Source organism: Bufo bufo, chromosome 2 (assembly GCF_905171765.1).
Source record: "Bufo bufo chromosome 2, aBufBuf1.1, whole genome shotgun sequence".
Classification (NCBI taxonomy): domain Eukaryota; kingdom Metazoa; phylum Chordata; class Amphibia; order Anura; family Bufonidae; genus Bufo; species Bufo bufo.
The window spans coordinates 587,741,921-587,755,912 of record NC_053390.1 but is presented as its reverse complement, the minus strand read 5'-3'; the positions used below and the strand labels follow the sequence as shown (position 1 = coordinate 587,755,912).

The following is a 13,992-nucleotide window of genomic DNA, read 5'->3' as shown; positions in this document are numbered from 1 at the left end:
ACAGGGGGTGCCTGGTTTAATGCTCGGGTTCTCCCATTGACTTTCATTTCACTCGGGTGCTCGGTAGAGCACCCTAGAATCCCGATGTGTTCGGCCAGAGCACCCGAGCACTTTGGTGCTTGATCAATCTCAACACTAATAAACTTGTAAATAATAAAATTTTATGTCAAAGTGGAAAACTTCAGTTTTTCCTTTTGTACTACACTTGAATGGAGGAAGAATGCACCTTTCAGCCTGAATAAAATGGCAGACACAATTGGTATATGTGAACTTAGTCTTTAGATATCAGATCAGTAGAAGCCTGACTAGTTTTTTTTTTGTCGCGTGACTGTTCTGCAATTTTCTGTTATGTGTAACATGTTGCCATGTAGTCCCAGCCTTACCGTTTACCAGGGAACCAAATCTAATTACAGCTCGTTCCCATTCAAGTAAATGGGATTAGGCTGCAATACCTGGTACAGCCACTACAAAGTTTTTGGCACTGTACCTATTGAACAATGAATTGGACCATGCTATGGCCACTATATTTAGCTGATCAGTAGAGGTGCCAGGCTTTGGACCCCCTGATATAATCCTAAGGATAGGCCATCAATATTAGATCAGTGGGGGGTCTGAAACCTGTTTAATATCCTGGAAAACCTCTTTACTTTTGCTCTGTACATTCTCCTCTTAAAGGGGTTCTGTCATCGGATATGTCACAATAAAACCATTTCACCTGAGACATGTGCCCTTGACAGTTGAACATTATAGTCTTGGTTCCATCTTCCTAGGTGCCCGAATTCTTGAGAAAATGTACAGTATGTGTATATGCAAATGAGCCCTTAGGAGCAACAAGGGCAGTTTCATTGCACCTCATTGGTCCAAGAGGCTCTGGTCACTACCTTTCATGCCACACCCCTCCCTGTACAGTTTATGCACTGAAAGAGCTCTCATGAAACTTCAGGTCCAGGATTGAGTACATCTTTACTACCTGGCTCTGTCAGTCGGTGGAGGATATGTGGCATGAAGGGCAGAGAGCGGGGCATTTGGGAGCAGCAAGGTGCAACGACACCACCCTAGCTACATTTAGTGGCTCATTTGCCTATAATAAAACATAAATTTCCTCACCTAGGAAGATGTGACCAAAATCATGATGTCAACTGTCAAGCGCGCATGTCTCAGGTGAGATGATTTTATCGAAAAGCATCAGAACTCCTTTAAGAAAGGAATATTTGTGTAAATGAATTTTACTGGCAAGTTTACTATGAATCCTTAATAAAACTGGAATCAATCATTTACTTTTTGGCAGGACATGAAGGAGATCCCTGTCTGCGGTCAACCGATTGTATCGAAGGATATTGCTGCGCTCGACATTTCTGGACCAAAATTTGTAAACCTGTATTACGTCAAGGGGAGGTTTGCACAAAACTAAGAAAAAAAGGGTCTCATGGTTTGGAGATATTTCAGAGATGTGACTGTGCTAAAGGCCTGTCTTGTAAAGTATGGAAAGATGCCACATATTCTTCAAAATCAAGACTACACATTTGCCAGAAAATCTAAGTATTCATCAAAAAGCTGCTGTTTCGACAGACTGTGAGTTTGCCGTTGGTACAAGATGGGGACGTTTATTAGCGTCATCGGTACTGGAGAACATACAACACTGACCTGAAAGGATATCTTTATATTTGAACTGGAGCCATTAGAGCTTTTCTTTGTAAATAAACATTTTGTGACAGTGACATTTCATTTACTATTGTAACAGTGCATGCCCACTGATTTTACAAAATATATGAACTTTATCTACGTAGAAATAATCTCTGTTAGTGTATTCTGTCAAAATGCTTTAACAAAATCCAAACATATTTCTTGAGTTTCCTGTGCATTTGTTTTGGGGTTCTTTCCATAGAAAGCATTGCAGATCATCTCCAGGGAATAGAACTATAGCATTTTCTTATGATGATCAATCACAGCCGATCAGAATTACACTATATCCTGTTTTTTGTCAAGAAAGACTTTTTCAGAACACAGAAAGTTGGCTCAGCCAGTTACTGGCAACTTCTATGTGCATCTGAAAGCTCAATTATGAATACCAGATCTATGAAGCTTGGAGATTGCTCAGACTGTACTGAGATCAGTATTATTAAATTAGACCAATTAGGAGGGACTCAAGCCTGCTTAACACAGTCCATTGTAATGGTTAGTGTACATGTGTCTGCTGTCCAACTTGAAATACTACAGCAGTTCCTTGTGGCTTACGTAAATTAACATTATGAGAACATGGTATTAAATGTCTACAAGGCAACACGCTATGGTTTACTAGCAATGATGATATAACTGTAGTGTGAAGATTGCCATAATACAATAGGAAAAGCATAAAATACTCCACGATTCAACTTAAAGGAGCTGTTTGGGATTTTCATATTCTCAAGATAGGTCATCAGTTTCTGAATCGTGGGGTCCAACTCCTGGAACCCTTGCTGATCAGCCATTTCAAGAGGATACTGTGCTCCAGTGAGTGCCTGTGTCTTCCTCATAGCTTACCAAGATAGGTCATACATATCTAATCGGCGGGGGGTCCGACTCCTGGAACCCTTGCTGATCAGCCATTTCAAGAGGGTACTGTGCTCCAGTGAGTGCCTGTGTCTTCCTCATAGCTTACCAAGATAGGTCATACTTATCTAATCGGCGGGGGTCCGACTCCTGGAACCCTTGCTGATCAGCCATTTCAAGTTTCTGCAGTGCTCCAGTGAGAGCCTACGTCTTCCTCATAGGTTACCAAGCACAGCTCCATACATTGTATAGCGGCTTTGCTTGGTATTTCAGCTTAGGCCCATTCACATGAAAGCGACTGAGCTGCTCTTAGGTCATGTAACCAATAAATGTGAGCGCTGTGGCCTTCTCAAACAGTTGATCAGTATGGGTGCCAGTGGTCGGACCCCCACTGCTCTGATATTAATCGCCTATCCTGAGGATAGGTCATCAATACGAAAATCTCAGACTACCCCTTTAATCACCAATGTCTCTTCCTGAATTGCAACTGCCTTTGTTACTTTTTTGCAGGTATGGAAGCATATTTCTTCTATTTAGTTTTCGACCCCTTGATTTTCAAACAGAATAAAATATTCATGTGTTTTATGGATTGCATTGTGTTTCATTGGATCAGTGTCACTGGAGGTGTCAGGATCCATCATTGAGAAAAGACATTAACAAATGTCAGATATTGTACTATACTTAAAGACGTCTTATCACCTCTCCTGACATGTCTGTTCTAATAAATACCTGTATTCCTCATAATAAACGCTGCATTATGCCGATCTTCTGTTAATCCTCATGGACATGTATGAATTAATAAATTGACAACTGGGTGTTACCAATCCTCTTGTGAACAGGGCATGCCCCTACACATTCTTGCATTCTTCCTAAGTATCTGATAGATTAGAGGTTGATGTAAATAACATTATGATCTACAAATAGCCACAGAATATAATAAAACATGGGAAGGAACAAGTTACTAAGGGAACACAAGCAGTATTTTTGGAGAGCCCTTGCAGGGAGAAGGTGAGATTCAGAAATTACCTTATAAATGGGATTGAGTATCTAAAGGACCACTCCAGGAAAATCTGATGTAGTATGCTACAACTAGTGCATGACCTGAAATGGCAGCACTTGACTTCTTTCTGCTGTGTTCTTTTGAATCTCTAAATCATGGACCAATTCTCCTGCACTATAAACACTGTATAATTCTTCGGTATTTTTCAGCAGCTTTCTAATATAATGTACTATTCAAAGTATCTCCAAAATGGAGTTATACATTTTTGACTTGTGTACATATATTTTTTACATAGTCAAGATTAAATTCACATTATATATCTATGGTGTACAGTGAATTATTCTACATTTTATTTTTGTTTCATTTTTTACTTTCTTAGGCTACTTTCACACTAGCGTTCGGAGCGGATCCGTCTGATGTTTCATCAGACGGATCCGCTCCGATAATGCAGACGTTCGCATCCGTTCAGAACGGATCCGTCTGCATTAAAACGTAGAAAATCTTCTAAGTATGAAAGTAGCCTGAGCGGATCCGTTCAGACTTTACATTGTAAGTCAATGGGGAACGGATCCGCTTGAAGATTGAGCCATATGGTGTCATCTTCAAACGGATCCGTCCCCATTGACTTACATTGTAAGTCTGGACGGATCTGCTCGCCTCCGCACGGCCAGGCGGACACCCGAACGCTGCAAGCAGCGTTCAGGTGTCCGCTCACTGAGCGGAGGCTGAGCGCTGGCAGGCGGATGCATTCTCAGTGGATCCGCCTCCACTGAGAATGCATTGGGGCCAGACGGATGCGTTCGGGGCCGCTCGTGAGCCCCTTCAAACGGAGCGCACGAGCGGACACCCGAACGCTAGTGTGAAAGTAGCCTTATACCTTTGCCTATTTTTATATGGGTTTTTATTTGATGACAGGAGAACAGGCAAGAGTAGACAGATTAGGCATGCATCAAGCATACGTGTCCATTGAGATATACAGCCAGGTCCATAAATATTGGGACATCGACACAATTCTAACATTTTTGGCTCTATACACCACCACAATGGATTTGTAATAAAACTAACAAGATGTGCTTTAACTGCAGACTGTCAGCTTTAGTTTGAGGGTATTTACATCCAAATCAGGTGAACGGTGTAGGAATTATAACAGTTTGCATATGTGCCTCCCACTTGTTAAGGGACCAAAAGTAATGGGACATAATAATAATCATAAATCAAACTTTCACTTTTTAATACTTGGTTGCAAATCCTTTGCAGTCAATTACAGCCTGAAGTCTGGAACGCATAGACATCACCAGACGCTGGGTTTCATCCCTGGTGATGCTCTGCCAAGCCTCTACTGAAACTGTCTTCATATCCTGCTTGTTCTTGGGGCATTTTCCCTTCAGTTTTGTCTTCAGCAAGTGAAATGCATGCTCAATCGGATTCAGGTCAGGTGATTGACTTGGCCATTGCATAACATTCCACTTCTTTCCCTTATAAAACTCTTTGGTTGCTTTTGCAGCATGCTTTGGGTAATTGTCCATCTGCACTGTGAAGCGCCGTCCAATAAGTTCTGAAGCATTTGGCTGAATATGAGAAGATAATATTGCCCGAAACACTTCAGAATTCATCCTGCTGCTTTTGTCAGCAGTCACATCATCAATAAATACAAGAGAACCAGTTCCATTGGCAGCCATACATGCCCACGCCATGACACTACCACCACAATGCTTCACTGATGAGGTGGTATGCTTAGGATCATGAGCAGTTCTTTTCCTTCTTCATACTCTTCTCTTCCCATCACTCTGGTACAAGTTGATCTTGGTCGCATCTGTCCATAGGATGTTGTTCCAGAACTGTGAAGGCTTTTTTAGATGTCGTTTGGCAAACTCTAATCTGGCCTTCCTGTTTTTGAGGTTCACCAATGGTTTACATCTTGTGGTGAACCCTCTGTATTCACTCTGGTGAAGTCTTCTCTTGATTGTTGACTTTGACACACATACACCTACCTCCTGGAGAGTATTCTTGATCTGGCCAACTGTTGTGAAGGGTTTTTTCTTCACCAGGGAAAGAATTCTTCGGTCATCCACCACAGTTGTTTTCCATGGTCTTCTGGGTCTTTTTGTGTTGCTGAGCTCACTGGTGCGTTCCTTCTTTTTAAGAATGTTCCAAACAGTTGTTTTGGCCACGCCTAATGTTTTTGCTATCTCTCAGATTATTATTATTTTTTTCAGCCTAAGGATGGCTTGCTTCACTGATAGTGACAGCTCTTTGGATCTCATCTTGAGAGTTGACAGCAACAGATTCCAAATGCAAATAGCACACTTGAAATGAACTCTGGACCTTTTATCTGCTCATTATAATTGGGATAATGAGGGAATAACACACACCTGGCCAAGGAACAGCTGAGAAGCCAATTGTCCCATTACTTTTAGTCCCTTAACAAGTGGGAGGCACATATGCAAACTGTTGTAATTCCTTTACCGTTCACCTGATTTGGATGTAAATACCATCAAATTAAAGCTGGCAGTCTGCAGTTAAAGCATGTGTTGTTCGTTTCATTTCAAATCCATTGTGGTGGTGTATAGAGCCAAAAATGTTAGAATTGTGTCGATGTCCCAATATTTATGGACCTGACTGTAGGTCCATCGAGATGTTGATTATTTTTAAAAAGGAAAAAGAAACATCAATTGTTTCATTAGCTGGTTTTATGACTTAAAATAGCATGAAAGGCCCCCTGTTAGGTACTGTAAGCATAAGTAAGATAGAAAGATAGAAAGTTAAGAAAAGGCAACCACTGAAGCTATAGTTGCTACAATGAAATAGTCCTATCAAGGCATTTAAACAGTTTATAGAGTAGAAGACCAGAAAGATATCCAGCTATTGATATTTTTGTGGTCTTAACATGTATTACATGTATGGCTGTTATTGTTAGCTTGTGTCACGGCTGAGGATGGGGAAAACCCTCAGCCGTGTGGTGCCAGAAGATGGAAAGGTCGCTACTTGGCCAGAACCACAGAATTAGGGAGCAGGTCACCTCCTAGAGCTTCCCTAATTTGACCCTGACTCCTAGCTGCATGAGCCGCCCTTGAATTTAGGACGGCTCATGCTCAGGAACCTCGGATCCCTTCTGACCCTCCACCGATCCCTGAGCTAGGAGCTGGGTAGACAGCCCGTTCCTCCTGGACACGGAGAAACAGGAGTCTAAAGTGGCCAAGCTACAAGGGGAACAGAAACAACTTATGGCAATGGCAGGTAAATGCAACAAACACCACACTCACCTGCCACAGACAACAAAGCCTGGAACCCATGTGCAAGTGCTGCTGTCCAGAACACAAACGAAGACAGCACACACCACACATCACACAGGAACCCAGGACCATAAGCTGCAATAACAATGAGACCACACACACACCTTCATAACACCATGTAACGTAATTTATGACCACAAGGGTGGCCCTCACTGACAGATGGTATTAGCCAGGAGGATGACTTCAGCTAACCATGGCTGAAGTACCCCTCAGAGTCTGGCTTCCAGCAGGAGCTAAATAGCCCCAAGTGGCCACACCCACACACACACCCAGTGTTCACAAACTAAGAAGGGAGTTAACCCTTTCTACACCAGGCAAGGGAAAAAGCCACTTAAAGGGGAAGTGTCCAAATAAACATCACACTGCAGCTGTTACCGCAGACAACGACATGCGTGGCAACCATGTCCTGGGAGTCAGCCAGAAGGCCGAGACACTGCCACCAGATGTACACAATACCAAACGTTGCCACGGGCAGCCACAGTGAAGGGAAGTGTCACACATAAACCTTGTGCACACCAGACATACAAAGTGCATACATACACACACACCCAACCAGGTGTAACCGCATGCACTTGACAGCAAGCTGCCTAGCAACAGCTCAGGCTGCTATACTGCCAAATACCAAATCATGTTGCCAGTGGCAACCACACGTGAGGCAACATACCAGCAGCCCTCACCATGTGGTTGACAATAAAACCAAACCGCAGGCAACTGCTTGCGGATCCTGAGTCACGACCATGACCACAGTCGCGACAGCTTGCTAGAGATACACTTTAATATGTACAGTTTACTACAAATAGTCCAGTCATTTTGGAATATGGTACATACTGTAGATAATAGAAAATATAATAGAAACAATTAAACTAGTGACGCACAAATGATTTGATTATCCCCAAGTTAGATGAATGGATGCAAACCAATTTTTATTACAGTGAGAATCCAAGAAACTTTGAATTGGTTACCCTATTAATGTTTAAAATGCAAATCAGACATCATATAGTACATGACAATCTATTTCTTACAAACTTAGAACCAGCCCTGTACCTCACATGGATCCAAAGCTCATCCTATTGATTGCTCTAATTGCTCTGCAAGATTTATTTCAAGTTAGCAAATTAGAGGGATTGTTCTTTTTTCTGCAGCCCTCTCCCTATCACAGCTCATGGGATGTGCCCATTCCCCTGCAGCTCTCTTCCTGTTACAGCTCAGAGGGCATATCCTTCCTGCTGTAGTTAAACTGCAACGCAATTGCGTCCACCTGAGTGATGCTGCTAAGGTGGACAGAGAAAAAAAACAAAAGAACAAACAGCATTCAATACATTTTATTGAATAACTCAGAAGCTAGGCTAAATGTTTTTTTGTGGGACAACCCCTTTAAGATAATTAAAGTAGTCGTAGAGTCAAAATATAAATATCAATGGAAACCGATATATTGATCACAGCGATGACCTGACCATTGGCTACATCTTCTGCATCCTGTCTCATTAGTGTTCAAGCTTATCTTCTGTCCCTCTCTCATTATTTACTCTTCAGCTCTGTTCCAACCTATTGGCTACTGTATATAGACACAGGTTCACCAAAAAAAATGACCACACGCTATGATCAATGGCACTACCAGTGAGAAAGGAGATCATTAGGACATATGTCTCAGAAGATCAGTTGCAGGTTTCCCAATTATGGTACTTTTATGAAAAATAAGTGGGTTGTCTCTATACACGATAACTGCTTTCACACTATAGGAAAAAGTGCCAGCCTCCCAAGGTTCTGGCCGCCAGAAAGGAAATTGTGTGCAATTGCACTCTAATGTGCAATCATCGCTACCGCTGCTGGATTACAGGGTGGTCGTAACCATGATAACGAGCAGCATATAATTTGATTGAAAAATAAGTCAAACCCTTAAAGGAGGCAATATGGACAATCACAATACATTAGTAAGTGCCTTGTATTAGCTTTGTCTACGTGATGAATGTGATGTGCTGAAGTGAGACAACTCCTTTAAGGCTAGATAAACATGATGCATATTCAATATTTTTTTTTGTTTTTGTTTTTTATATACAGATTTTTTTCATTTATATTTAAAAATATGCATGTAAAATCTGACTGAAAAAGTACATATTTCACCAACCATTTAAATAAGCACTATACTTTATAGTAGCTGTCTTGAATTCCATTTATTGCTCATATGCAAGACACATTTATTACTAGCTGAAAGATGATTACACATGGTTTATACCGCCTTCTAGTAGTTTCTCATATAGACAGTCCACATAAAATACTACCGTACTGACTAATTTACTGTTAACATCATTTGGAGAGGCTACCATGACCTGGGGGAGACATCATTTTTTATGTCCTATTATACATTTTGGACCCTTTTTACTAAAGCAAAGACTGCCAGTTGGACCCAGGATGAAGTATTTTCATACTGGGAAAATTATATCTCTGTAATTCAAGCCAAGACCACCAGATTCAAATCAGTTACAACATTCTAACATCACCTCATTAGAATGATTTCCATCCCCATAAGTAGTGACTGGCTTTAAACCAGGCTACTCCAGGTTAAAAGTAGTTTTATTGAAGGTGAATTTGACATGACACCATTTTCTTCACTTATTAATCATAACTGATTTTGATTAAGCTAGAGATTGCTCAACTCTGTGTTTCTAATACACATCTAATTTTACTAGGTCATAGGCCAGGTTTTACTAGAGTCATTAAAGGGACAATTCCTTAGAAAAAGTTTTTATTGCATATTAAAAGATATATATATATATATATATATATATATATATATATATATATATAGCAAGCAAACAAAAAATTACACAGCAGCACTAATCCAATAGCACGGGTGCAAAATCCTCCAGCCGCAGGCTCAACGGCTAACAGATAGATATACAGTCGTGGCCAAAAGTTTTGAGAATTACACAAATATTAGTTTTCACAAAGTTTGCTGCTAAACTGCTTTTAGATCTTTGTTTCAGTTGTTTCTGTGATGTAGTGAAATGTAATTACACGCACTTCATACGTTTCAAAGGCTTTTATCTAGAGTTGAGCGAACACCTGGATGTTCGGGTTCGAGAAGTTCGGCCGAACTTCCCGGAAATGTTCGGGTTCGGGATCCGAACCCGACCCAAACTTCGTCCCGAACCCCATTGAAGTCAATGAACACCCAAACTTTTCGGCACTAAAAAGGCTGTAAAACAGCCCAGGAAAGGGCTAGAGGGCTGCAAAAGGCAGAAACATGTAGGTAAATCCCCTGCAAACAAATGTGGATAGGGAAATGAATTAAAATAAAGATAAAAAAAATAAAAATTAACCAATATCAATTGGACAGAGGTCCCATAGCAGAGAATCTGGCTTCACGTCAGCAGAGAATCAGTCTCTTCATGCCATAGCAGAGAATCTGGCTTCATGTCAGCAGAGAATCAGTCTCTTCATGCCATAGCAGAGAATCTGGCTTCATGTCAGCAGAGAATCAGTCTTCATGTCATAGCAGAGAATCTGGCTTCACGTTACCCACCACTGGAACAGGCCACTGTCACATATTTAGGCCCCGGCACCCAGACAGAGGAGAGAGGTCCCGTAACAGAGAATCTGGCGTCATGTCAGCACAGAATCAGTCTTCATGTCATATCAGAGAATCAGGCTTCACGTCACCCACCACTGGAAGAGGCCACTGTCACACATTTAGGCCCTGGCACCCAGACAGAGGAGAGAGGTCCCGTAACAGAGATTCAGGCTTCATGTCAGCACAGAATCAGTCTTCATGTCATAGCAGAGAATCAGGCTTCACGTCACCCACCACTGGAACAGGCCACTGTCACATATTTAGGCCCAGGCACCCAGGCAGAGGAGTGAGGTCCCGTAACAGAGAATATGGCTTCATGTCAGCACAGAATCAGTCTTCATGTCATAGCAGAGAATCAGGCTTCACGTCACCCACCACTGGAAGAGGCCACTGTCACACATTTAGGCCCTGGCACCCAGACAGAGGAGAGGGGTCCCGTAACAGAGATTCAGGCTTCATGTCAGCACAGAATCAGTCTTCATGTCATAGCAGAGAATCAGGCTTCACGTCACCCACCACTGGAACAGGCCACTGTCACATATTTAGGCCCAGGCACCCAGGCAGAGGAGAGAGGTCCCATAACAGAGAATCTGGCTTCATGTCAGCACAGAATCAGTCTTCATGTTATAGCAGAGAATCAGGCTTCACGTCACCCACCACTGGAACAGGCCACTGTCACATATTTAGGCCCCGGCACCCAGAATGAGGAGAGAGGTCCCGTAACAGAGAATCTGGCTTCATGTCCGCACAGAATCAGTCTTCATGTCATAGCAGAGAATCAGGCTTCACGTCACCCACCACTGGAACAGGCCACTGTCACATATTTAGGCCCAGGCACCCAGGCAGAGGAGAGAGGTCCCGTAACAGAGAATCTGGCTTCATGGAGTACAATAATATATTGTTAAGGGGAGGTAGTTAATGTCTAATCTGCACAAGGGATGGACAGGTCCTGTGGGATCCATGCTTGGTTCATTTTTATGAACGTCAGCTTGTCCACATTGGCTGTAGACAGGCGGCTGCGTTTGTCTGTAATGACGCCCCCTGCCGTGCTGAATACACGTTCAGACAAAACCTTGGCCGCCGGGCAGGCCAGCACCTCCAAGGCATAAAAGGCTAGCTCTGGCCACGTGGACAATTTGGAGACCCAGAAGTTGAATGGGGCCGAACCATCAGTCAGTACGTGGAGGGGTGTGCACAGGTACTGTTCCACCATGTTAGTGAAATGTTGCCTCCTGCTAACACGTTCCGTATCAGGTGGTGGTGCAGTTAGCTGTGGCGTGGTGACAAAACTTTTCCACATCTCTGCCATGCTAACCCTGCCCTCAGAGGAGCTGGCCGTGACACAGCTGCGTTGGCGACCTCTTGCTCCTCCTCTGCCTTCGCCTTGGACTTCCACTGGTTCCCCTGTGACATTTGGGAATGCTCTCAGTAGCGCGTCTACCAACGTGCGCTTGTACTCGCGCATCTTCCTATCACGCTCCAGTGTAGGAAGTAAGGTGGGCACATTGTCTTTGTACCGGGGATCCAGCAGGGTGGCAACCCAGTAGTCCGCACACGTTAAAATGTGGGCAACTCTGCTGTCGTTAAGCAGGCACTGCAGCATGTAGTCGCTCATGTGTGCCAGGCTGCCCAGAGGTAAGGACAAGCTGTCCTCTGTGGGAGGCATATCGTCATCGTCCTGTGTTTCCCCCCAGCCACGCACCAGTGATGGGCCCGAGCTGCTTTGGGTGCCACCCCGCTGTGAACATGCTTCATCCTCATCCTCCTCCACCTCCTCCTCATCCTCGTCCTCCTCGTCCTCCAGTAGTGGGCCCTGTCTGGCCACATTTGTACCTGGCCTCTGCTGTTGCAAAAAACCTCCCTCTGAGTCACTTCGAAGAGACTGGCCTGAAAGTGCTAAAAATGACCCCTCTTCCTCCTCTTCCTCCTGGGCCACCTCCTCTTCCATCATCGCCCTAAGTGTTTTCTCAAGGAGACATAGAAGTGGTATTGTAACGCTGATAACGGCGTCATCGCCACTGGCCATGTTGGTGGAGTACTCAAAACAGCGCAACAGGGCACACAGGTCTCGCATGGAGGCCCAGTCATTGGTGGTGAAGTGGTGCTGTTCCGCAGTGCGACTGACCCGTGTGTACTGCAGCTGAAACTCCACTATGGCCTGCTGCTGCTCGCACAGTCTGTCCAGCATGTGCAAGGTGGAGTTCCACCTGGTGGGCACATCGCATATGAGGCGGTGACCGGGAAGGCCTAAGTTACGCTGTAGCGCAGACAGGCGAGCAGCGGCAGGGTGTGAACGCCGGAAGCACGAACAGACGGCCCGCACTTTATGCAGCAGCTCTGACATGTCGGGTTAGTTGCGAATGAACTTCTGCACCACCAAATTCAGCACATGCGCCAGGCAAGGGATGTGCGTCAAACCGGCTAGTCCCAGAGCTGCAACGAGATTTCGCCCATTATCGCACACCACCAGGCCGGGCTTGAGGCTCACCGGCAGCAACCACTCGTCGGTCTGTTGTTCTATACCCCGCCACAACTCCTGTGCGGTGTGGGGCCTGTCCCCCAAACATATGAGTTTCAGAACGGCCTGCTGACGTTTACCCCGGGCTGTGCTGAAGTTGGTGGTGAAGGTGTGTGGCTGACTGGATGAGCAGGCGGAAAAAGAGGAGGAGGAAGCTGAGTAGGAGGAGGAGGAGACAGGAGGCAAAGAATGTTGCCCTGCGATCCTTGGCGGCGGAAGGACGTGCGCCAAACAGCTCTCCGCCTGGGGCCCAGCCGCCACTACATTTACCCAGTGTGCAGTTAGGGAGATATAGCGTCCCTGGCCGTGCTTACTGGTCCACGTATCTGTGGTTAGGTGGACCTTGCCACAGATGGCGTTGCGCAGTGCACACTTGATTTTATCGGACACTTGGTTGTGCAGGGAAGGCACGGCTCTCTTGGAGAAGTAGTGCCGGCTGGGAACAACATACTGTGGGACAGCAAGCGACATGAGCTGTTTGAAGCTGTCTGTGTCCACCAGCCTAAATGACAGCATTTCATAGGCCAGTAGTTTAGAAATGCTGGCATTCAGGGCCAGGGATCGAGGGTGGCTAGGTGGGAATTTACGCTTTCTCTCAAATGTTTGTGAGATGGAGAGCTGAACACTGCCGTGTGACATGGTTGTGATGCTTAGTGACGCAGGTGGTGGTGTTGGTGGTACATCCCATGTTTGCTGGGCGGCAGGTGCCAACGTTCCTCCAGAGGCGGAGGAAGAGGCCGAGGCTGCAGCAGCAGAAGAGGCCGAGGCGGCAGCAGCAGAAGAGGTAGCAGGGGAGCCTGAGTGACTTCCTTGTTTTTAAGGTGTTTACTCCACTGCAGTTCATGCTTTGCATGCAGGTGCCTGGTCATGCAGGTTGTGCTAAGGTTCAGAACGTTAATGCCTCGCTTCAGGCTCTGATGGCACAGCGTGCAAACCACTCGGGTCTTGTCGTCAGCACATTGTTTGAAGAAGTGCCATGCCAGGGAACTACTTGAAGCTGCCTTTGGGGTGCTCGGTCCCAGATGGTGGCGGTCAGTAGCAGGGGGAGTCTCTTGCCGGCGGGTGTTCTGATTTTGCCCAC

General features: G+C 44.7%; 1 protein-coding gene across 1 annotated transcript in view; it reads left to right on the top strand.

Moving 5' to 3' along the window:
* DKK2 (dickkopf WNT signaling pathway inhibitor 2) overlaps positions 1-3,420 on the top strand; it is a 123,713-nt gene extending 120,293 nt beyond the window's left edge. Inside the window, exon 4 of the mRNA XM_040418265.1 lies at positions 1,289-3,420. Within this exon, the coding sequence (XP_040274199.1) occupies positions 1,289-1,539 (251 nt within the window). The 3' untranslated portion in view covers positions 1,540-3,420. The remainder of the gene's footprint in view (positions 1-1,288) is intronic.
* Positions 3,421-13,992: the final 10,572 nt, after the last annotated feature.